A 26,224-nucleotide genomic window follows, 5' to 3' on the forward strand; every position below is an offset into this window, starting at 1 on the left:
CTCTCACCTTCTCAAGAAGTCTTGCATGAGGGACCTTATCAAATGCCTTGCTGAAGTCCATGTAAACCACATCCACTGCTCTTCCCTTGTCAATGTGTTCAGTCACATTTTCAAAGAATGCAGGTATAAATGTATATATTTTTAATTGGGACAAATCATTCAGTTATGAACCACCAATCTATCTTCGCTTTCTCTTTTCTCCAAAGATCTTGAAAGCCCTAACCTCCCAAGTCCATGCCTATATTTCCTGTAACTCCTTTTGAAGTCCAATCAAATTCTCATTTCGTAGCTTTGCCTGCTTTCACAGTATCAACATTGATTTTTTTTTCTTGTTGCTAACAAGGCCACATCCCTTTTTTAACCATTTTTTCTGAGCATTCTATTCCTCGATATTTTCTCGCACATTCACAGTAATTTGCCTTGTGATGTATAGTAACTTGTAATTTAACATACATGTCTGAAGTATATGTGTAATTATTAGTAGTAATAGTTAACATTGCAGGCATAATTCCTTTGGAAGCCAACAGTGCGGTGGAACCCTATTATTTTCTTAAATAACTTGTAAGAACATTCATTTTCTCCCAGTCTTGAAAACACCACTTGTAGTGGAGTTAATGGTGTTGGAGATGTTCTTTAACAAAGTTTCCTTGGAACCTGCAATTTATTTTAAGAACATAAGAAATAGAAGCAAGAGTAGGCCATTCAGCCCTTAAAGCTGAAAGGTAACGAATGTTGGCACTGGCTAGTGATGTCCACATCCCATGAAATGGGTCAATGGGTGCTATTCGGATTGGCGGATGGTGACTAGTGGGGTGCCCCAGGGGTCGGTGCTGGGGCCTCAGCTATTTACCATTTATATAGATGATCTGGAGGAGGGAACCGAGTGCAGGGTGTCGAAATTTGCTGATGACACCAAGATTGGGGGAACGGCAAATTGTGCGGAGGGTGTGGAGAGTCTGCAGAAGGATCTAGATAGGCTGGGCGAATGGGCCAGGAAATGGCAAATGGAATTTAATGTTGGCAAGTGTGAGGTGGTCCACTTTGGTAGGAAGAATGGTAGGAAGGACTATTACTTACGTGGCGAAAAACTGCAGCAGGCGACGGTGCAGAGGGACCTCGGGGTCCTTGTGCATGAATCGCAAAAACCCAGCTTGCAGGTGCAGCAGGTGGTCAGGAAGGCGAATGGGATGCTGGCCTTCATAGCGAGGGGGATTGAATATAAAAGTAGGGAGGTCTTGCTGCAGCTGTATAGGGCATTGGTGAGGCCGCAGCTGGAGTACTGTGTGCAGTTTTGGGCGCCGCACCTGCGCAAGGATATTTTGGCCCTGGAGGGAGTGCAGAGGAGGTTTACTAGGCTGATACCGGAGTTGAGGGGATTGAGCTATGAGGAGAGGCTGAATAAACTAGGCTTGTACTCGTTAGAGTTTAGAAGAATGAGGGGAGATCTCATTGAGACGTATAAGATGATGAATGGGATGGATAGGATAGAGGTGGAGAGACTCTTCCTGCTCAAAAAAGACAGTAGGACTAGGGGGCACAGCCTCAAGATAAAGGGGAGGCGGTTTAGAACGGAGTTGAGGAGGAACTTCTTCACTCAAAGGGTGGTGAATCTCTGGAATTCTCTGCCCGTTGAAGTGGTGGAGGCTGCCTCGCTAAATATTTTTAAGAAGCGGGTTGATGGGTTTTTGATAAGAGAAGGGATTAAGGGTTATGGGGAGAGGGCGGGAAAGTGGAACTGAGCCACGACAGATCAGCCATGATCTTATTGAATGGCGGGGCAGGCTCGAAGGGCTAGATGGCCTACTCCTGCTCCTATTTCTTATGTTCTTATGTTCTTATGAAAGAATAAATAACATACTACTCTAGAAATCCATCTTGCATACATTCCAAGAATTAATTCTCCACAACGTTGGTAATAATTGGACTTATCATTCTATATGTAGATTGAAATGCCCCATGATTACTCTATTTGTAAGCATCTCTAATTTTCTAATTTAAACTATGATTTATATTGCTGGTCTATAAGCAGTTCCCACCAGTGTTTTGTGCCTATTATTTAATACTCCCTTTTTGTAGAATCATAGAACGCTACAGTGCAGAAAGAGGCCATTCGGCCCATCGAGTCTGCACCAACCACAATCCCACCCAGGCCCTACCCCCATATCCCTATGCATTTACCCGCTAATCCCTCTAACCTACGCATCTCAGGACACTAAGGGGCAATTTTAGCATGGCTAATCAACCTAACCCACACATCTTTGGACTGTGGGAGGAAACTGGAGCACCCAGAGGAAACCCACGCAGACACGAGGAGAATGTGTAAACTCCACACAGACAGTGACCTGAGCCGGGAATCAAACGCAAGTCCCTAGAGCTGTGAAGCAGCAGTGCTTACCACTATGCTACCGTGCTGCCCAAAGTTAATAAGGATGTTTCGTAGGGGTTCCATCAATAATCTTGGGCGGTCAAAAGGGTTCTGTGACTGGAAAGATTAGGGAAACCCTGTCCTATAGTAATTAACGCTTTGAGGGCAACTACTTTCAGCAAATTGTCAGTGCCACTTCAGACAGCTCCCAATTTATCTTGGCTATTCGGCTAACAATGTTTGAAATTAAAAATCTAACTCTGAATCTAAATTTAGAAGTTAAGAATAGTTTATCAGAAATTTGCACCTGAACCAAATTCCCAGCTCCTCACTTAATCTGTCTGACTCTGGTGTACTCTGGTGTCCACGTGCTGTTTTCTGTCAACTTTGAATAAGTATCAAAAAACTGCAGGTTTCCTTGATCCACTATTGGAAAGTGGATATAGTACAACACTAGGACCCAAATTAATCAATATTTTGTTTTTGTTAAAAGTATGAAAGTAAAGTTTTAATCTTTATTGCAAACCCATTCTGTATTTTGCTTCTGGCTGGTTTTAAACCTTCCTCTGAGAATAAACTCCAAATTCTGGCAAACATAACATTTAACCATTTTATTGTGGCTTTATCATAATTTAAATTGTAACAAAGGTTGTGAAATGGAGAAAATGCTACTTTTTACATCAATCCTGATTTATAAGAATTCCTATGCAAAAAAACCTGCAAATTTTTTAATATAAACCAAAATATATAGCAGTACAGTTGGTATTTTTATAAAGAATTTAAGTTTGTAGCTGAAGTATTGGCCTAATGGTTTTTAAGATTTCAGATTGACTTTGTTGAATTTGTTTTTGACAGGAGTAGCAGGTGCAGGCAGACTGTTCACCAAGAAAGTGATTAGTGCTATGGGAAGCATTAACGAGCATCCTATAATTTTTGCACTAAGTAATCCAACGGACAAAGCTGAATGTACTGCAGAGGAAGCGTATACTTTAACAGAGGTATCATGGTTAAATTGCACTTGTTCATTTTTATGAACAGGAAAAGAAAGACTTGCTTTTATATAGTGCTTTTTATGATGATAAAGTTTATTTATTAGTCATCAGTAATGTGATAATGACTGGATAATCTGGTTTTGTGATCTTGACTGAGGGATGAATATTGGCCAGGACACCAAGCATAACTCTTCTTGTCTTCTTTGAAGTAATGCCATTTTACATCCATTTGAGAGGGAAGATGGAGCTTGAGTTATCATCACGTCCAATAAACAGTGTTGCATTTCCTGCTTACTGTTGTGGTCATAGAGTGATAGAACTTTACAGCAGAAAAGAGGCCCTTCAGCCCTTCATGACTGTGCCAGCCATCAAGCAATTCTAATCCCATTTTGCAACATTTGGGCTTGGATCCCCTGAAAAACATTCGCAAGTGTTGAATTAGTGGGAAAACTGGAGTAAATCATGCTGGTTTCTTTTAGTGGCAGTTTCAAGAAGAATCTCCAATGCTGTGTGCACTGCAGAGTGCCTCAGCATGAATCATGTTGAAAATCAGGGGACAGGGCCTAATTTCTGTTGGAGAGACCCACAAGATAGCACTGAACAGGCCACTGCGCGTTCACCGATCTGTCAGCCCTGAGACGGCAGTGCTGGCCCCCAATGCATGCCCAAGCCCAGCCTCAACACCCCTCCCCCCAAATTTGCTGGCTTCCCTCCCTTCTGCTGGTTAGGTGCATCGGCCATGATAAATTCTTCTGCAGTGTACCCAAACAGGCATAAGTACTGCAATGAAGTTGCTGTGAAAGTATTAATGTAAGCCTACTTGTGACATTAATGAACAATCTCTATTTTAAAAAAAGTCACGTTTCAAAAATTGATGTCAGGCTTTTGAATTCCAGTGCTGATGAGTATCTGGAGTGGTATGTCAGTTGTGACTTTTATGCTGAAACCATGGAGTCAGACTGAACCCAGAACCTTGTGACACACAGCATTGCCAATTAATCCATGACTGTTACTGCACCAAACTTTCAAACTCCATATGCTGAATACATGCTATTAAGTGGAGGTTTGCAGAAGAGAATAAATCAATTTATGCCAGTTGTAGTTTTCAATTGCTTATAATCAAATGATCTTTAACCCCTTCCTACTACAATCTATATGTAGGATTCAAGCCATGCTCCAGAGATTTGTGCATATAATCATATCTTACATTTAATGATGCTGTAAATTATCTGGCTTTTTTTTTGTTGTGACGAATGATTCAGTAGCATCTCCCTTCTTGAAAATGTTGATGAGATTTGATTTAAAGTAGATCATTATGTGCCAAGATCCCAGTTACTAGATACAAGATTTCTACAGGTTAAAGGGTGTAGTTTTTTTTTTCCTGCTTCTTGAGCTGGTTCTGTTCCTTCTTTCAAATTATTCTCATTACTGGTAATTAAGAACATAAGAAATAGGAGCAGGAGTAGGCCATCTAGCCCTTCGAGCCTGCCCTGCCATTCAATAAGATGATGGCTGATCTGAAGTGGATTAGTTACACTTTCCTGCTCTCTCTCCATAACCCTTAATTCCCTTGTCTGTCAAAAACCTATCTACCCGTGACTTAAATATATTTAGTGAGGTAGCCTCCACCACTTCAACGGGCAGAGAATTCCAGAGATTCATCACCCTTTGAGTGAAGAAGTTCCTCCTCAACTCTGATCTAAACTGCGCACCCCCCCCCCCCCCAAACCTCCTTTATCTTGAGGCTGTGCCCTGTAGTCGTGCTATCCTTTCTAAGCGGGAAGAATCTCTCTACCTCTACCCTATCCATCCCTTTCATTATCTTATACATCTCTATAAGATCCCCCCCCTTATCCTTCTAAACTCTGAGTACAGACCCAGTCCATTTAGTCTCTCTTCATAGTCCAGAATTCTGTTGTACTTCAACTTCCAAATTTTATTGCAACCTTCAATTTCAACATTTCTAATTGGAACACCCTTTCTGTTGGCTTATTTGTTTATCCTTGGTAGCACTGTTTTCTCTATCCTGTTAGATTAATTTCTGCTTTTTCTTTAAGATATTACTTTTCATTACTGAATAAGAGACTTGTAGTCAAAGGTTTTAGGTACAGAGGAGATGTCAGGGTAAGTTTTTCCAGAGTGGTGGGTGCGTGTAATGGGCTGCCAGCAATAGTAGTGGAGATGGATTCGATAGGGTCTTTTAAGAGACTTTTAGATAAGTACGTGGAACTTAGTAAGGTAGAGGGTTATAGGTAAGCCTAGTAACCTCTAAGGTAGGGACATGTTCGGCACAACATTGTGGGCCAAAGGGTCTGTATTGTGCTGTAGTTTTTCTATGTTTCTATCTTGCACTCATCAGGACAGCAATGCAACTTTCAAAGAGAGCAATAATTTATACTACATGTGTAAAGGACTTCTCATTGGTTGGCAAGTCAGCTCTGATAGCTCGATTGTTGCCATGGCGAATGCACTAAGTGATTTGTCCCCCATGCTTTTGATTATTCAAAATAAGTGCAACGTCTGGCCTAGTTCCTTTTGCTTGCACTTCAAGGCTATCTTCAAGTATATACATATATGTTGCTTCCAGCAAGTATAAGTGAGCTACATTTTGAGCCTGATTGATGGCCTTAAATTGGTTGTTAGTGTAATTCTTGGCATCCTTGCTCTGCAAATACTGTCCAATTGTGGAATCGCATCTAATGTTAAACCTTATGTTCTGAGTTTTGCAAGGTGGTTAAGTATGCTTTATGCTCTGCATATTGCAAACAGACAAAGGGACATGCTGTTTGATGTAATCTGCCAGTCATTGTAGTGTATAGCCAACATATCTGGCATTGTGCCACTTTACCATTGTGTGGTAGACAGAATGTCTTTTTAGCTTGAGGACAGCATCCTGTTGATTTTAAAACACCACCTGTTTTGCCACTGTATTGTGGTAGCGTAAAATGGCAAGATTTACTTGTTGCTCAGATTATTCCAGGGTAATAGACTGCATTTTTCACATCTAAATGTTTCATCCTTAGGCTCATTTGTTTCCTGTGCATGTGATACTCAGCAAATAATGATCTGATTGTGTAGCTTTTATCTAACGTGAAAGCTTTGATGCATTCTACTTCAATGTCAAGTTTGCAGAATTAGCAAATGGTTTAGGCCCTACTTAGAGATTACTTGAGGCCAATCTTGCAGTATGTGGAGGAATTTCAAGGTGAACATTGAGCAGTGAAAGGAGGTTTGTGCTAGAAATTGGTAGGGAACCCATTAATAGATTTCTCAATCGTAGTCATTAGACTGCTCCATTTCAATTTTAGTGCAGGATGGAGTGTATTAATGTGTCTAATGAAATTGTTACATGCAGCTGCAGATTCCAATATGTGTCACCAACATATCAATAAAGGAAATTCTGCAGACATTGCACCTTTTTGAATAAACAGAAGTGTGGGGAACAAAGGTCCCCAATGCATTTGAAATGGCGGTGTTTACACAAATCGGAGCTGATTTGTCAACCAATCAACACTCCTTTACTTTTTCTGTCTGTCCTGATGGATGCAAGATGAAAAGCTTTGACAGCATGTCTCTCTTCAATACTCAGTTCGGTACTGCCAAAGGACTAAATGTTACATTTTTCTGATTTCACTTTTTAAACATTTTGAATCAATTTTATCATGTTATATTTAACCGTGAGATGACTTTGCAACCACATGCTGAAGTTGGTGACTATCCAAGACAACAAGGCAGCACTCAACCACATTGGCATCAAGGAGCTCTCAAAATTGGTCAGTGGGAATCAAGGTAAAACTCTCCACTGAGTCAACCTGGTACAAAGGAAGATGGCTGTGGTTGGAGGTCAATCATCTCAGTCCCTGGAATCCTGCAGAATAGTGTATTCAGCCTAACTATATTTTCAGTAGCTTCTTTAGTGACCATAAGATCAGAAGTGAGGGTGTTTGCTGCTGATTGCACATCATTCATGACTCCTTGGATAGTGATGCAGTCTGTATCCTTGTGCAGCACAAGACCTGGACAACATTTAGACTTGGACTGATGTGCGGGGTGAATGCAACTTGCTGCACAATTATCAGGCAGTAACCACCTTTAGTAAGAGAAAACCCCAGGACATCCAATGGCAATACATTGGTTGAATTGTCAACCTAGTGACCTATCATTGACCAGAAACTGAACTGGCATAGCTATTTATGGGTGTACACTACAGGCTTAAGAAGGTAGCTCACCACATCTTCTCAAGGGCAATTAGGAATTGGCAATAAATGTTTGCTTAGCCAGAGATGCTCACATCCTGTAAAATGAATAAAGGAACATAAACATTGGCTACAAGAGCTGGTCAGATGTCTCCTCAAGGCCTTGTCCATCTGCAAGGTGCAACTTAGGAGTGTGATGCAATACACTTCACTTGCCTGGATGAGTGCAGCTTCAACACCGTTCAAGAAGTTTGACACTATCTGAGCCAAAGCAGTCATGTGACTGGCATCCACCACATTCAGCAACTGCTCCCTCCACCGCTGACGCACACTGGCAGCAGTGTATGCCATCCATAAGATGCACTGCAGCAACTCCGTATTACTCCTTGGACAGCAACTTTCAAACCCATGGTCTCTGTTCCTTAGAAGGATAAGGGCAGCAGATGCATGGGAACACCGCAACCTGCAAGTTTCCCTCCAAGCTACATACATCTTAAATGTTGTGTCAAAATCAAACTCCCTTCCTAACAGCACTGCCACTTTACCTATACCACATGGACTGCAGTGGCTCAAGAAGGCAGTTAATCACCTTTCTTCTTCTTTGGCAGTCCCACAGGGTCAAGGATGAGCTCAGCACCATCCCCTCAAGGGCAGTAAATGCTGGTCTAACCAGCGATGCCCACATGCCATGAAAGAATAAAGGTAAACGCCACAAGTTATTGTTGGTTCTAGTGGAATAATAAGTAAATGCTGACAGTTGTGCCATCATTGACTGAAAAATCTTGGCATTGTCTTTTTGATTTTTATTATTGTCATGTATTAACATACAGTGAAAAGTATTGTTTCTTGTGCACTATGCAGACAAACCGTTCATAGAGAAGGAAATGAGAGAGTGCAGAATGTAGTGTTACAGTCACAGCTAGGGTGTAGAGAAAGATCAACTTAATGCAAGGTAAGTCCATTCAAAAGTCTGACAGCAGCAGGGAAGAAGCTGTTCTTCAGTCGGTTGGTATGTGACCTCAGACTTTTATATCTTTCCCCTACGGAAGAAGGTGGAAGAGTGTGTGTCCAGGGTGCATGGGGTCCTTAATTATGCTGGCCGCTTTGCTGAAGTATCCAGAGCCAATGGATGGGAGACTGGTTTACCTGATGGATTAAGCTACATTCACAACCTTTTAGTAGTTCCTTGCAGTTTTGGGAAGAACAGGAGCCATACCAAGCTTTGATACAACTAGAAAGAATGCTGGTGCATCACTAAAAGTTGGTAAGAGTTATAGCTGACATGCCAAATTTCCTTAGTCTTTTGAGAGAGGAGAGGTGTTGGTGGGCGTTCTTAATTACAATGTCGGCATGGGCAGACCAGGACAGGTGGTTGGTGATCTGGACACCTAAAAACTTGAAGCTCTCGACCCTTTCTACTTCATCCCTGTTGATGTAGACAGGGGTATGTTCTCCTTTACGCTTCCCGAAGTTGATGACAATTTCCTGATTATGTTGACATTGGGGAAGAGATTACTGTTGCTGCACCAGATCACCAGATTCTCTCTCATTCCTGCATTCTGTCTCCTCATTGTTTTGGATCTGACCCACTACAGTGGTGTTGTCAGCCAACTTGAAAATCAAACTGGAGGGGAATTTGGCTGCACAGTAATAGGTGCATAAGGAGTAAAGTAGGGAGCTGACAACATAATTTTGTGGGGCACCAGTGTTGAGGATGATTATGGAGGTGATGTTGTCTATCCTTACTGATTGTAGTCTGTGAGTTAGGAAGTTCAGGATCCAGTTGCAGAGGGAGATGCCGAGGCCCAGGCCAGGAGTTTGGAGATGAGCTTCATGGGAATGATAGTGTTGAAGGCTGAACTGTAGCCAATAAATAGGAGTCCGACATAGGTGTCTGTACTTAACCATTTTAATGAAGGAATGTAAAAGGTTATCAGACAATTTATCTCTTGTGAATTTTTTGGCATGGTAAATTGGCTGTGGTGTCTGACGATGCTTCTGTATTAGTTCATGGAACGATTGGCATGCTGAAAGCATGGTAGGTACTTGTCTTTTTTCTTTATTTCCAGTCTGATCCTACTAAAAGACTGCTTTCAGTTTTCTGTTATAACAACGTTACTCAGCATGTATTTTTGTCTGTTTCTCCCTATGCTTACAAATGAGTGGGGGAGTATTGTAACCACCTTTTCTGCTCTTGCTGCTTTTAGTAAAATAATTAGCTGAATACATTTTGCTTCAAAAACCCTCACACTTAAATGTAACTTTTTTCTCATCTTAGTATTTTTTTTAAAAAAACTACAAAACATGACTTGCACTTCGAAAAGAAAATATTAAATGTCAGAGTTTAGATGATATATATGCTTTGTTGATGATCATTTTTGTTTTCACAGGGAAGGTGCCTTTTTGCCAGTGGCAGTCCATTTCCCCCAGTGACTCTGCTAGATGGACGTGTGCTTCACCCAGGACAGGGAAATAACGCCTACATTTTTCCTGGTTAGTGAGATGTGTTTGTCCCTATGCTTGCTTAAAGCTCTCTGTTCTGGATTTAAAATCTCACTATCTTGTCTGAGTTGTTCAGATAGTTCAGTTATGATTTCCGGTTATACTTAAAGAATAAATCATCATTTGTTGCCCTTTATCTCCAATCATTCAATGGACACACTGCATTCTGTGGTTACAAAAGTAGGTGAGATGGTGGGAATTCTATAGCAAGTAACTTGCCTCCAGATTGCCCAGTTTCTCCACCATCTATGAGGCATAAGTCAGGAGTGCGATGGAATATTCTCCACTCAGAATCCTGGAAGTTCCTTTCTAATAAAACTGAATGTATCTGTTATGAACCTCAGTGATGCTGCCTGATTGCTTTTCAAAGCCCTGAAGGATAACTTGAAATATTGGTTCTTAGTATTGTGTATAGATACTTAAGTGTAGTAGTCTAATTTAGTCTTTCTTGCTGTGTATTTTTCTTTTACTTCAGTAACTCTCAAAAACACCCCATTACCCAAACAACATTTGCTTCTGTAACTCTAAGCCAAATCCAGCTCATACAGTACAGCTTAGATGACCAAGTCTGGGAAAACAGTCTGAAGGACGTGCTGGTTAGGTGCTTTGGCCATGCTAAATTCTCCCTCGATATACCTGAACAGGCACTGGAATGTGGTAACTAAGGGATTTTCAAAGTAACTTAATTGCAGTTTTAACTGAGCCTACTTGTGACACTAATAAATAAACTTTAAAACGTCTTTTGCTGGTTCAACGAAGGTACAAAACTGTTTTTAAGAGAATCAGCTATGACACTAAATGTTAGATGGAACAGGTCTTTGTTGCTCTGATCATGGATGAACCCAGCCTCTCTGAAGATTCTTACCTGACTGGTTGTTAGATGGAAAACTAGCTTGCTTTCCCAAATGAGGGAGCTGGCACTTGTACTGTTCAGTCGCCATGATAACCAAATCCATAGGGTGGCATGTCTACAGCTCTCCAATTCTTTGCCTTTAGAAGTTACCAATTTTGTACAGCCCCACTGATTTCTGGTACACAATGTTTCTGATATGGCAATTTGCATCTCGATTTGCCTGTTAATCTTGTCACTGCGCAAATCACACTTCAATATTCTTTTAGACACTTGTTAATCATGTAACATTTGTTTTCATCTCAAGTTCACTGTCAACCTCCTTAATTTCCAAATTCCTAACAGTATCTTACCACACAGTTCAAGAAAATGGCTTACCACCACTGTCTCAAAGGCAATTAAGGATGGAAAATATATGCTGTGCCAGGACAGCGATGTTCACACCCTGAGAGAGGATTTTTTTCAAATTCTCACTCAAAACTAGATCTGTTGGTAGTGCTCTTGTCTCCCAGTCACTTGGTTCCAGGTTCAATACCTATTCCCTAGTTTGAGTCCTAAAATCTAGGCTGACACCCTAGTGCAAAGCTGAGGGAGTGCTCAACTGTTGGAGGTGCTATCTTTCAGGTATTAAACTGAAGTTCCATTTGCCTACTTGGATGGATGTAAAAGATGCCATATTGAAAAAGAATGTGGGAATTATCCCTGGTATCATAGTGAATATTTATCCCTCAATCAAGATCACAAAATAGGTCAACTGAATGAAAGCACATTGCTATTTGTTTTAGCTAAATACTGATTATTGACTTCCTACATTAAAACAGTGAGTGCACTTGAAAAATTACTTTGGTTGTAAATTGCTTTGCGACATCAGCGTGGTTGTGAAATGCACTATATAAATGTAATCTTTTTGTATCATCAAACTTTCCTTCACTCCCACCAAATAACTTTTCCTACTTTTTTTAGTGTCTTTTTTATATACCATCCAAATGCTTTTGGTGTTTAATTTTGCATGTAGTTAGTTGCATATGTTTTATTTATTTGACTGCTGTAGAATCCCAGCTGTGCAGAAGGTGGCCGTTTGGCCCATCTAGTCTGCACCAACGGAACATCTTCCCTGAACCCATACACCCATACTTTTATCCTGCTAATCCCCCAACGTAAACTTTGGGCACTAAGGGGCAATTTAGCAGGCCAGTCCACCTAATCTGCACAACTTTGGACTGTGTGATGAAACCCTCACAGACATGGGAGAACTTGCAAACTCCATACAGTCACCTAAGGTGGGAATTGAACTTGGGTCCCTGGCCATGTGAGGCAGTGGTGCTAACCACTGTGCCATCGCACCGCCCACATTTAGTCTATTTTTCAATCAGCATTTTGGGTTCTTTCGCCGTTATCTTAAAATGGGGAGCTGTTCTGTTTTTGACATTTAGAGTGCACTGGGCAGTGGAGCTCAACAAGAAGAATTAGCTTTCAAACTTTGTCAGGATATTTTTGCAGTTTTTAAACCTGGAATTGCAGCATTTTACCATAAAACTAAAGCTATCACTAAATATTTTAGGAAATTCTTGTCTGCAATGAAAATCCTTTTTAATTAAAACCTAGGCAGTAAGAATATTGACTATTTTAATTTGTTCATGGGATGTGGGCATTATGGCTAAGGCAGCATTTATGCCCATTCCTAGTTGCCCTTGAGAAAGTGGTGGTAAGTTGCTGGCAGCCCACTTGCTGCAGGAACATCCACAATACTGTTTGGAAGCAAGTTCAGGATTTTAACCCAGTGACAGTGAAAACCAAATTTTCCATTCTTGCTGCAGCGGTGGCTGAGTGTGAGAGGCTGGAAAATTCCGGCCATAATTCCAAGTCAAGATGGTGAGTGGCTTCCAGTTGGTGGTGTCCACATGTATCTGCTGCCCTTGTCCTTCTGAGGTAGAGATTGTAGGATTGGAAGGTGTGGTTGAAGAAGCATTGGCTAGTTGCTGCAGTGCATTCTGTGGCTGTTACTATGCGTTGGTGGTGGGGGGGTGAATGTTGAAAGTGGATGGGGTGCCAATCAAGTGGGCTGCTTTTTCCTGTGTATCAAGGCTGTGTTGTTGGAGCTGTACTTATTCAGGCATATGGAAAATGTTACTACATAACCAATGGCAATATGCTGTGATGGTCAGCTGACCTTGTAGAAATAAGAAACAATTGTGGAGTGTTTGTGATCCAAGTGGTTGTGTAATGAAGTTTCTTTATTAAACCTTTACTTTGGATTTACTTTGTGAAGTAGTTGTTATTATTACTGCTTGCTACTGGAGGATTCTTGCTGCCCGATGAACAGAATAATCCATCACACTCCATGTTTTAGCAAGTCAGGAGGTGAATTAATCTCTCCAGAATTCTCAGCCTCTGACCTGCTTTTGAAGTCACAATATTAATTATGAAATTAAAGTTTGTTTATTAGTCACAAGGCTTATGCTAACACTGCAGTGAAGTTGCTGTGAAATTCCCCTAGTCACCAGACACCGGTGCCTGTTTGGGTCAATACACCTAACCAGCATGTCTTTCAGACTGGGAGGAAACTGGAGTACTTGGGGGAAACCCATGCAGACATGGGGAGAACATGCAAACTCCACACAGACAGTGACCTAAGCCAGGAATCAAACTTGGTGGCTGGCACTGTGAGGCAGCAGTGCTAACCACTGTCACCCTGTGCCAGTGCTGGTCCAATTCAGTCTCTGATCAATGCTAACCCCCAGAATGTTGTTAGTGGGCAGTGAAGGCAATGTCATTGAATGTCATGGGCAGATGGTTGGATTTTGTCTTACTGGAGATGTTTGTTGCCTGGAACTTGTGTGGCATGAATGTTACTTGTTACCTATTAGCCCAGGTCTGAATGTTGCCCAGGTTTTGCTGTATGTGAACACAGTACCTGAAGATTTGTGAAATGGTTGTTAACATTGGGCAATCGTCTATCTACATCCCGGGAGGAGTTTGTCAGAGACCTATGTATTTTGCTGGCTTCATGCAGGAGATTTCTCTAATACAGTTCAGCAAATACGAAGAACTTATGGAGACAATAATTCTGGTCTGAAGACATACTTTATTGCCCAGGCTTGGTCTTTGTGGAGGGAGAGTATTCCAAGACAGCTCAAATTACTCTAATTAAATTATCAAAATGTTCTGTAATTATACTTTGTCAGAAATTATCTGCCCGCCTACTCTATCCATCTTAACAGGATGGACCAATCATGTTAATATGGATTATTTGCCTTGGCTAATCACATCCTACTCTGGCAGCATGAAAATTCATTGGTCTTTAAAGTACAGAAGTTCTCACTTGTCTCTTAGCAACTTCAATTACATAGGGAAGAGTTCAAAGGTACCTTTCCCACTGTCTCTCAGTTATGTAGATCATAAAATTCAAGAGTTCCCATTCTCACTGTTTGCTAAGCATTTCTTAGCAGCAGAAATTGAATTGTCCCATTCATTTAGTGTCTGGCAACCTATACTGATTAAAAACTGCTCTATGGCCATATTCTTTAAAGAATATGGTTTATCTCATTAAGCTATCATCCCCTTATGCCTTGGGGCAGTCTGTATTTGGCCAAGATGTACAGAGTATTTTTCAAAAATACATATTTAAAATCTCTAATAGTGGTTATGTGTTTCTATTCAATTCCACCGTTTGTAATCCCAGGTATTTTATATTTTTCTGTACAGTATTCATTCCTAACTTAGTTTACCCTAATTTAGTATCAGATTATCATAATTTCATAAGAACATAAGAAATAGGAGCAGGAGTAGGCCATCTAGCCCTTCGAGCCTGCCCCGCCATTCAATAAGATCATGGCTGATCTGTTGTGGCTCAGTTCCACTTTCCCGCCCTCTCCCCATAACCCTTAATCCCCTCTCTTATCAAGAACCCATCAACCCGCTTCTTAAAAATATTTAGCGAGGCAGCCTCCACCACTTCAACGGGCAGAGAATTCCACAGATTCACCACCCTTTGAGTGAAGAAGTTCCTCCTCAACTCCGTTCTAAACCGCCTCCCCTTTATCTTGAGGCTGTGCCCCCTAGTCCTACTGTCTTTTTTGAGCAGGAAGAGTCTCTCCACCTCTATCCTATCCATCCCATTCATCATCTTATACGTCTCAATGAGATCTCCCCTCATTCTTCTAAACTCTAACGAGTACAAGCCCAGTTTATTCAGCCTCTCCTCATAGCTCAATCCCCTCAACTCCGGTATCAGCCTAGTAAACCTCCTCTGCACTCCCTCCAGGGCCAAAATATCCTTGCGCAGGTGCGGCGCCCAAAACTGCACACAGTACTCCAGCTGCGGCCTCACCAATGCCCTATACAGCTGCAGCAAGACCTCCCTACTTTTATATTCAATCCCCCTCGCTATGAAGGCCAGCATCCCATTCGCCTTCCTGACCACCTGCTGCACCTGCAAGCTGGGTTTTTGCGACTCATGCACAAGGACCCCGAGGTCCCTCTGCACCGTCGCCTGCTGCAGTTTTTCGCCACGTAAGTAATAGTCCTTCCTACCATTCTTCCTACCAAAGTGGACCACCTCACACTTGCCAACATTAAATTCCATTTGCCATTTCCTGGCCCATTCGCCCAGCCTATCTAGATCCTTCTGCAGACTCTCCACACCCTCCGCACAATTTGCCTTTCCCCCAATCTTGGTGTCATCAGCAAATTTCGACACCCTGCACTCGGTTCCCTCCTCCAGATCATCTATATAAATGGTAAATAGCTGAGGCCCCAGCACCGACCCCTGGGGCACCCCACTAGTCACCAACCGCCAATCCGAACAGCACCCATTGACCCCCACTCTCTGCCTCCTATTTGACAACCAATCCTCTATCCACGCTAACACCCTACCCCCAACTCCATGTCCCCTGACCTTCTGCAATAACCTCTTGTGAGGTACCTTGTCAAACGCCTTCTGAAAATCCAGAAAGACCACATCCACCGGCTCTCCTCTATCCACTGCCCTAGACACATCCTCATAGAACTCCAGTAAATTTGTCAGACACGACTTCCCTTTAATGAAACCGTGTTGCGTCCGCCCTATCAAGCAATTCCCTTCAAGATGCCTCGCAATTTCCTCCTTAATGACGGATTCTAACATTTTACCTACCACAGATGTTAAACTAACCGGCCTATAATTCCCCGCCTTTTGCCTGGCACCCTTCTTAAACAACGGCGTAACATTAGCCATTTTCCAATCTTCCGGCACTTCCCCGGAATCCAGCGACGTCTGGAAAATAACCACCAAGGCATCCACTATCACCTCCGCCATTTCTTTCAGAACCCTCGGATGCATTCCATCCGGTCCTGGGGACTTGTCCACAATCAGCCCCTCCAGTCTGTCGAGCACCACCTCTCTAGTAACAGTAATGTCATTAAGACCCTCCATTCCTACCACCTTTCCATCGCTAACACCCGGCAAATTATTCACGTCCTCCTCCGTGAAGACAGAAACAAAAAAGTTATTCAAGACCTTAGCCGTATCCCCATCCCCTACCACTAGGTCCCCTTTCTCATCCTCTAAAGGACCAACGTTCACCCTAGCCAGCCTCTTCCTTTTTATATATTTATAAAAACTCTTGCTATCCTTTTTTATATTAAGTGCTAGCCCAGCCTCATAGCTTCTCCTACCCTCCTTTATCAACTTCTTTGTCAATCTTTGTTGACATTTAAACCTTTCCCAATCCTCTTCTCGCCCACTACTCTTAGCTACTCTAAATTCCTCCGCTTTTAATTTAACACTTTCCTTCACCTCCTTCGTTATCCACGGCTTATTACCTCTCTTCCTACTGTCCTTTTTAACCATCGGAATAAATTTCTGCTGAGCACCAAGAAAGATCTCCTTAAAGATCCTCCACTGCTCCTCAGCAGACCTACCTTCCAACGCACTCCCCCAGTCCACATTCGCCAATTCTTCTCTCATCCTACCATACTCCCCTCTATTCAAACAAAGGACGCGTGTCCGGGAACCCACTTTCTCCTCCTCCATCTGCACCAGAAACTCCACCATACAATGATCACTCTCTCCAAGAGGATCCTTCACCGCAAGGTCCCTAATTCTACCCGCCTCATTACATAGCACCAGATCCAAGATAGCTCGCTCCCTCGTCGGCTCCAACACACACTGTTCAAGGAAATTATCCCGGCAGCATTCCAAGAACTCCTCCTCGAGCCCACCTCGTCCAACATGGGTCGACCAATCAATATGCAGATTGAAATCTCCCATAACTACTGCCGTCCCATTCCTGCACGCCGCACTTATTTGCGTGTTAACAGCCCGCCCCACCTCCAGATCATTATTCGGGGGCCTATAGACGACACCCACCAGCGTCTTCCTCCCTTTGCTGTTCCTAATCTCCACCCACAACGATTCCACGTTCTGCTCTTTGGCTCCGATATCATCCCTTGCTACCACCCTGATGCTATCCTTAATCAGCAGAGCTACGCCACCCCCTCTTTCCTCCTGCCTATCCTTCCTAAACACTTGATAGCCCTGTACATTCATCTCCCAGTCCCTGTCACCTTGCAGCCACGTCTCTGTAATGGCCACCAGATCGTATCCATTTGTTTTCCTCTAACAATCCCCAGTTTGACCTTGTGGAAGGAAAGTTAGTGATGAAGCACCTGAAGATGGTTGGGCCCAGGAGATTACCCTGAGGAGTTCCTGCAATAATGTCCTCTGACTGAGATGATTGACTTCTAACAATCATAACCATCTTCCTTTGTGCTAGATATGACTCCAACCAGTAGACTTTCCCCTCCGATTTCCCATCATCTTAGCTTTGCCAGAGCTCCTTGATGCCATTCTCGGTCAAATGTTGCCTTAGTGGCAAGGGCAGTCACTCACCTGACCCCTTCCGAGTTGAGCTCTTTTATCTATGTTTGGACCAAAACTATAATTAGCTGAATGGCCCTGAGTGGAACAAAAACTAGACGACAGTTATGGCTGAGCAAGTGCCGCTGGATAGCATTGTCAAAAACAATCTGTCACTTAAATGTTTGCAAAATGTAAATTCCTGCCCTTGCAATATAGCTTTTGTGCAATAAGAATGTTGTCATTGAAGATGTATTTGTTGATTGCAGGTGTGGCGCTGGCTGTGATACTTATTGGGGTTCGTACTATCAGCAATCAAATCTTCTTGGAAGCTGCAAAGGTTTGTGGTGGAAAAAAAATTTAATACGTGGACTTAGAGAAGCAATAGTTTGTTCTGCAGAACATTTGAGATTTAACTGTATCTGTCTGAAATCATGGTTAAGGTAAAGGTTTATTACAGGCATCCTAACTGTGGTTAGCACTGCTCCCTCAGTGTCAGGGACCCAGGTTTGATTCCCACCTTGGCTCACTGTCTGTGTGGGGTCTGCACATTCTCCCTGTGTCTGCATGGGTTTCCACCAGGTGCTTCAGTTTGAAAAATGTGCTGCTTGGGTGCAAAGGCCATGCTAAAATCTCCCTCTGTGTACCTGAACAAGTGCCAGTGTGTGGAGATTAGGGGATTTTCACAGTAACTTCATTGCAATTTTAGTGTAAGCCTACTTGTGACACTAATAAATAAACTTTTAACCAGAGGCTAGTCAGGTGGCCAGTTTCCAGCTGTCACTGGGATTTGTTTTGTCTTTATCAAGCATGCTAGTACTGAGGAATGGAATAATTCCAGATGTCCAGTTCCAGCAGCTGGTCTAGCAAAACAATGCATTAAGCTCCCATTATTCTACCCAAATGGTGAACCTTAACCCTAACCTAGGGTGAATGTTAGTGTGTGGAAGACTTTTCGATTTGAACCAGCTTATGATCTTGTTTTTTCAAAAAAAAACTTTACCTCTTCCAGAAGGACCACTGATATCAATTTCCTACATCAGCAACTCTTGTGGTACATCTAAAATCCAGACCATTTGGAAATTGCAAGATTGTAACTCTTGGGAGGAAGGAGAATAGTATCCTAACATCTCAAAAATGTATTTTCAATCTGGTTGCTTGCCCACTGCATCACCATCCCGCCACGTCTCTATGATGGATTTCACTGCATAATTTGAAATTTGAAACACTGCCCCACCATCCCGCCACGTCTCTATGATGGATTTCACTGCAGAATTTGAAATTTGAAACACAAACATGTCTTGAAAATTAGTTTAAAGCAAAGATTAACCTTAAAATTGAAGGGATGATTTCAACCTTAGTTTGTAAGCAGAAAATGGGCTTGTGAATAGTTATATCACCCATTTTGCTTCCCAAATTGAAAGATACTAAGGTTGCAAGCTTCACAACACACTCCTGCTGCAGCAAAGTCAAAGAATTTGGCAATTGCTGCAGCAGGATGGGAAAATTCTACTGGCATGAATGATGGTAAGCTTTTGGCCAAATAGTTGGGAGATTTTAACCTGTATAATTAAAGGAATTAAGTGACTAATCAGCCCAAAGGTGGATGTGTGCTGTTTCTCCATGTACATTTCAAATGCAATTAGCTATTAGTCTCCTCTTGTGGGACATTCTGGGATGACAGTCTTTGGATAACAGGTAGCAAATTTAAAACAGAGTTGAGGAGAAAATACTTCTCCCAAAGGGTTGTGAATCTGTAGAATTCGCTACCCCAAAGTTCTGCAGATGCTGAGACAGTGAGTAAATTTAAGGCTAAGTTAGACAAATGTTTAATTGGTTATGGGGAGAAGGCAAGAAACTGGGGATGAAGAGCATATCAGCCATGATCGAATGATGGAGCAGACTCGATGGGCCAAATGGCCTAATTCTGCTGTTATATCTTATGAACTTAGGAGGCTTATTTCACCTTTAATAGCTCCAAGCAGAGAAACTGCTGTGGTATTTCTCCTGATAAAAATAATTGAGTTGCGTACCTACCGTGTGCAGGGGAGGAAAATAAGTATATAAAATTTAGGGTCTGGGCCGGCAAAGAACATATTTCCTCCACCTTCCCCATCTCAAACACCACCAAGCAAAAGCAAAACCCTTGAGAAACATCTCTGGAGGCCAATCTTGTTGGTTCTGCCACTCACTGCCCATCTGTAATTAAAGTTGAGGCTGAATAGATTTAAGATATAATTAACAAGTTTGCTAATACTAACTCCAGTAATCAGATGTAATTGGTGTATAGTTGAAACCATTTAGTCAATGGCAAAATATCAACAGTGCCTTCTTGAAATTCACCAGGACTTGCAGTATAATATGATTAATTTGTGTGTTAGATTTGTCCTACAATTCCTCATTTATCTTTTCCGTAGGCACTAGCTATGCAGGTGACCGATGATGAATTAGCCCATGGAAGCCTTTATCCACCCCTAGCTAAGATCCGTGATGTCTCCATAAAAACTGCAGTTAAGGTGAGAATCCATATTACCTAGAGGTGCACGTACAAACCTATTCCTTTTGTTAACTACATCAGAAGTGATGGGAAGGATGAAGTCACTAGGATCCTTGAATTGGCAAGTATGCCTCCATTGTGTGCTTAACGCAGGTCCACACCTGTGGTGAAGTTTCTGATGTTTGTAGTTTTTGTGTGGGAGTAAGAAAATTCTGGGGTTAGACTCTCTTCATTGGTGAAGTGTTCTCATTACTCTAATGTTTTTTTTAGATACAACATTCAACCTGTACATTAGACTGGTTAATCTATTATTTTGAATAGAAAGAAAGGCAGACTTTTATCACCACTCTTAATATGCTTTTTTTTGCAAAATTTGGTAATGATTTCCTTATCTGTAGTTTTACAAAATTCTATGTGGAGGAGTGCACTTATTTTGTAATGAGATAAAGAGCTGTGGAGGAGTTTAAGGAATTTAAACAAATACTGTGCAGGTATAAAAGGTAACCAAATGATTGATGGAATGTTGGCCTTTTATCTTGCCGAGTTTTTGAAATTAAAGATGAGCAACTTGCACTTTAGTTGCACAGAGCCTTTGTCTGTTCATTTGGTTGAAAAATGTCTTTTGCACGTTGCAAATTCACCTGAATGATGTGAGGCCTTTAAAAATGGCTAAATTTAGGATAGATTGCATAAACTTGGCTTAATTGTGTTTGCTTGTATTTAGAAGTTTGAGGGATTTTCCAGTGAAGATATTTAAAATGATTGTGGCATTTATTAGTTTCCCTGTGCATCCCATTTTCTCATGGGCAAATCTAGTTTAAACAGAATTTAAATATTGCAAACAGCCTTGCACCCTTTGAGAGGGAATTTGACCTTGTCAGATATGCGGTGCTGGTAAGATCGCAAGAGGCGAGAAATAGGGCACAAACCTGTTTTTTTTTGCTCACCCTGCCCATTGGGCGGGTCAAGAAGACAAAACACCGCCCCCCCCCCCCCCCCCCCACCCCAATAACCTTCACAACAAGTTATCCTCATCAGTGTAAGACAGAAGTAAGTTAGGACAGGATATTTCCTTCGCAACAGGATTTGTGAACTAATTTTGTTTATATGATGACTCAAGTACTTCATGGGTTGTTTTCACTGCTACCTAACCCTGAAAAGTTCTTTTACTCACAATTACAGGATTTTGTATGGTCATCAGTATAAGCTACTGGTATTCACAATTTTTTAAACCCAGATTCCCAGAACATTAGCTGAGTCTCTGCATTAATGGTCTAGCAATAATACATTGGGCTGTCACCTCCCCTAAATACGATATAGAAATCACACTCTGTTTCTAACAAGTCTTCTAAAAGTCACCACATTTTCAGCATTCATAACAAAATCAAGTAAAGTATTTTAAGTATCAACAACACTGAAAAAAGTTGGTAGATGGTGGAATTTAAATTCAATCAAAATCTGGAATTAAGAATCTATTGATGACTATGAAACCATTGTCAATTGTCAGAAAAACCCATCTGGTTCATTGATTCCTTTTAGGAAAGGAAATCGGACATGCTTACCTGGTCAGGCTTACATGTGACTCTAGAACCACAACAATGTGGTTGACTCTCAATTGTCATTGAGCAATAAATGCTGGGCAGCCAGCAACACCCATGTCCTACAAATAATTTTTTTAAAATTCTGATGTTGCTGATCTTGTTTTTAATACTGTGCCTATATGCTTTGCATGGCAATAAAGATACATATTTCTGGAATGGTTTTGTGTTTCTACTATAGTTTAATATCTCACTGTTTCTTTATTCTTCATTATAACATCACCTGTTGTCTATAGTGGCCCACATTTATTTTCGCTAATCTCTTCCAATTTACATATTTATCTGTTTTTATTGTTGGTCTGCTGTCATTTTTCTCTTTCCTTATCCATGTTTTGGCCCTCTTTACTGAGTTCTCAAATTATTTCAATCCTCAGACTTCTTGGCACTAGTACAAGTCTCTTTGATCTAATACTATCTTTAACTCCTCTTATTTGCCATGGTTTGAGAACTTTCGCTGTCACTTTTGTGCCTTAAAGAAAAATATGTTTGTAGTAGTTATTGCCTGTCTATTTTCATATCTCAATGTGGTTTTCCAGTATAAGCCAACTTGTCCCATGTACCCTGGTAGTTTTTGTTTAGATATTAGACCCTAGTTTTGAACTTTATATTGTTTAATGGAATGGGGGCATTTTGAGTCTATCCCTAATTGCTCTGGAACTGAGTGGCTTACGGGGCCACTTCAGAGGGAAGCTGAGAGTCACCCCACACATGACTGTCATTCTGAAGTTACAGGGAGCCACACCAATAAGGATGGCAGATTTACTTAGCTAATGTAAATTGGATCAAAACTAAATCACTTTCAAACTCAGGCCTTTTGGCCATTCTTCACTGGAGGTCCATTTACTAGTTATTTGATTAAATAACTGAGAATTAATTATTCTTGTACATTAGATCCCAATTAGAATGTTCCCTACTTGGTTCCTTGACATATTTATCTAGAAAACCATTTTAGATACATTCTATAAACTCGTCCTCCACATTTGTTGAATGAGATGTAACGGAGTTCATAATTAACCACTCTGCATGAGAAACTAATTTCATATTTGTGGAATGTCAAATTCCTCTATGATAGAACATAGAACACTACAGCACAAACAGGCCCTTCGGCCCACAAGTTGCGCCAATCACATCTATACCTACCAAGCCATACAGCTATCTGTAACTCCCAATCCCATTAGGTCCCATATACACATCCAGAAGCCTTTTAAAAGACCCCAGCGAGTTCGCCTCTACCGCCACCACCGGCAGCCGATTCCACTCACTCACCACCCTCTGAGTGAAAAACTTACCCCTAACATCTCCTCTGTACTTGCTCCCCAGCACCTTTAAATAGTTGCAGCAAGACCTCCCTTTATTTGTAGTGCAGTAGACAGCGGGGAACAGGTGGATGTGGTGTTTCTCGATTTTTCAAAAGGCGTTTGATAAGGTGCCTCACAAAAGGTTGCTTCAGAACGTTAGGGTGCATGGAGTTGGGGGTAAGGTGTTAGCGTGGATAGAGGATTGGTTGTCTAATAGGAGGCAGAGAGTTGGTATCAATGGGTGCTATTCTGATTGGCGGTTGGTGACTAGTGGAGTGCCGCAGGGATCGGTGCTGGAGCCTCAGCTATTTACCATTTTACATAGATGATCTGGAGGAGGGGGCTGAGTGTAGGGTGACGAAATTTGCTGATGACACAAAGATGAGTGGAAAAGCAATTTGCGCAGAGGGTGTGGAAAGTCCGCAGAGGGATCTGGATAGGTTGAGTGAGTGGGCGAGGACCTGGCAGATGGAGTACAATATTAGCAAGTGTAAGGTTATCCACTTTGGCAGAAATAATAGTAGGAGGGATTACTATTTAAAAGGCGAAAAGCTGCGGCATGCTATGGTGCAGAGGGACCTGGGGCTCCTTGTGCATGAGTTGCAAAAACCCAGTCTGCAGGTGCAGCAGGTGATCAAGAAGGCAAATGGTATGCTGGCCTTTATAGCGAGGGGGATAGAATATAAAAGCAGGGAGGCCTTGCTGCAACTGTACAGGGCACTGGTGAGGCCGCAGCTGGAGTACTGTGTGCAGTTTTGGTCGCCGCACTTGTGCAAAGATATTTTGATCTTGTAGGGAGTGCAGAGGAGGTTCACTAGGCTGATACCGGAGTTGAGGGGATTGGACTATGAAGAGAGACTAAATAGACTGGGCTGTACTCGTTGGAGTTTAGAAGGATGAGGGGGGATCTTATAGAGACGTATAAGATAATGAAAGGGATGGATAGGGTAGAGATAGAGAGATTCTTCCCGCTCAAAGGATAGCAGGACTAGAGGGCACAGCCTCAAGATGGGGGGGGGGTGCAGTTTAGATCAGAGTTGAGGAGGAACTTCTTCACTCAAAGGGTGGTGAATCTCTGGAATTCTCTGCCTGTTGTGGTGGAGGCTACCCTGCTAAATATATTTAAGTCACGGGTAGATAGGTTTTTGACAGGCAAGGGAATTAAGGGTTATGGGGAGAGAGTGGGAAAGTGGAACTGATCCACTTCAGATCAGCCATGATCTTATTGAACGGTGGGGCAGGCTCGAAGGGCTAGATGGCCTACTTCCATTGTTTGCTGAAGCAGAGAGAGAGAGCTAAGATTTTACCTGTTAAAAACCTGTTTAAAATAAGTTTAAAGCACTTTACTCTTTGTAGAACTGTTTAAAGCATTTATTTATTGTATTTACTGCTTTAAGAATTCTGAAGGAGTGGTTAAAAGGCATTTGTGGACCAGCCTGCTTTAATTATCAAGGGGCCACACGGTGAAGCCTTCCATTGTTTGCTGAAGCAGAGAGAGAGAGCTAAGATTTTACCTGTTAAAAACCTGTTTAAAATAAGTTTAAAGCACTTTACTCTTTGTAGAACTGTTTAAAGCATTTATTTATTGTATTTACTGCTTTAAGAATTCTGAAGGAGTGGTTAAAAGGCATTTGTGGACCAGCCTGCTTTAAATCAGCGCCAGGTTTAAAAGGAGGCCTGGTGTAGACAGCGGGCAGCGTCTGAGCGGGCAGTGGAGTGAGTGGGAAGCAGAGTGAGTTAATAGGGCTTAATATCAAAAAGGGCTTGGAGGAAAAAAGGCCAGGTGAGTTTGTTTGAAAAAACAAGGAAAAAAATTTTTTTTCAAAACTACTACAGCAGGAAACAAGGAAAAAAATTTTTTTCCCCATAAAAAATTACAGTGAATAATGGAGGGGCATGTGATGTGTGGTTTCTGTATGATGTGGGAACTGGTGGACCCCAGGGTCCTTCCCAGTGACCATGTCTGTAGTAAGTGCAGGTTGCTGGAGGAGCTCCAGCTCAAGGTGGATGAGCTGGCCTCTGAGCTACAGACACTGAGGCTCATCAGGGGGAGAGAGGGTGCCATTGTCAATGGGGTGCAAGTGACATCCACCCCTGCTAGACTGGCTAAATCTAAGGGTCAGGGACAAAAGGGGGCTGCTGGGAGGAGGAAGGGGGGTGAGGAGCGGAGGCCTCAGCCTCTTAATCTGCATAACAGGTTTGAGGTTCTTGCTTCCAGTCTGGAAGAGGACGAGGCAGGTGAGGTTGGTGAGCAAACTGCACACGGTACAGTGATGCAGCAGGACATAGGCAAAGAGAAGGCGAAAAGGAACGTAGTAGTGATTGGGGATAGTGGGGTGAAGGGTATTGACACTGTCCTTTGTCACAATGACAAAGTGCACAGAAGGGTGTGTTGTCTGCCTGGTGCTCGGGTACAGGATGTCGCAGCTGGGCTGCAGAGGAATCTGGAGTGGGAGGGTGAGAACCCGGTCGTTGTAGTACATGTGGGTGCCGGCGACGTAGGCAAAGTGCGGACTGAGGATCTGGGGAGGGAGTATGAAAAGCTGGGAATGGAATTAAAGAGTAGAACCGACAAGGTGGTCGTCTCTGGGCTACTGCCTGAACTGAGTGCAGACGGGCGTAGGGTTGACAGGATAAAGGAAGTGAATGGGTGGCTCAGGGATTGGTGTGGGAGGAATGGGTTCGAATTTATGGGGCATTGGCACCAGTATTGGGGTAGGTGGGACTTGTTCGGGCGGGATGGGGTGGGTCTGAACCGTGCTGGGACCAGAGTGTTGGCGAATCGAGTAAGGAGGACTGTAGACAGGGCTTTAAACTAATTAGGGGGGGGGAGGGTGCGAGGGTAGGTGACCTTACGAGGTCTAAAGTTAAGGATAGGGTACAGGTAAGGGAAGAGGCCGAGGATGTCCCAATTGGTGGCGTTACGGCAAATAGGGTCCAGGTGAAGGCTGGGATGAAAGCGCTTTATCTGAATGCACGAAGCATTCGGAATAAAGTGGATGAGCTGGTGGCGCAGATCGACACAAATGGATATGATCTGGTGGCCATTACAGAGACGTGGCTGCAAGGTGACAGGGACTGGGAGATG

The 26,224-nt window shown here is 42.4% G+C and overlaps 1 protein-coding gene across 3 annotated transcripts in view; it reads left to right on the forward strand.

Annotated features, from left to right (window-relative positions):
* Positions 1-26,224, forward strand: part of me2 (malic enzyme 2, NAD(+)-dependent, mitochondrial) — a 111,793-nt gene that overhangs the window by 79,943 nt on the left and 5,626 nt on the right. For all 3 annotated transcript variants that reach the window (XM_080207815.1, XM_080207876.1, XM_080207736.1), the window contains 4 exons: positions 3,221-3,363; positions 9,944-10,046; positions 18,013-18,083; positions 20,161-20,259. In XM_080207815.1, the coding sequence (XP_080063941.1) occupies positions 3,221-3,363; positions 9,944-10,046; positions 18,013-18,083; positions 20,161-20,259 (416 nt within the window). The remainder of the gene's footprint in view (positions 1-3,220; positions 3,364-9,943; positions 10,047-18,012; positions 18,084-20,160; positions 20,260-26,224) is intronic.

This window comes from Carcharhinus amblyrhynchos, chromosome 1 (assembly GCF_965287045.1).
Source record: "Carcharhinus amblyrhynchos chromosome 1, sCarAmb.v2.hapA, whole genome shotgun sequence".
Lineage (NCBI taxonomy): Eukaryota > Metazoa > Chordata > Chondrichthyes > Carcharhiniformes > Carcharhinidae > Carcharhinus > Carcharhinus amblyrhynchos.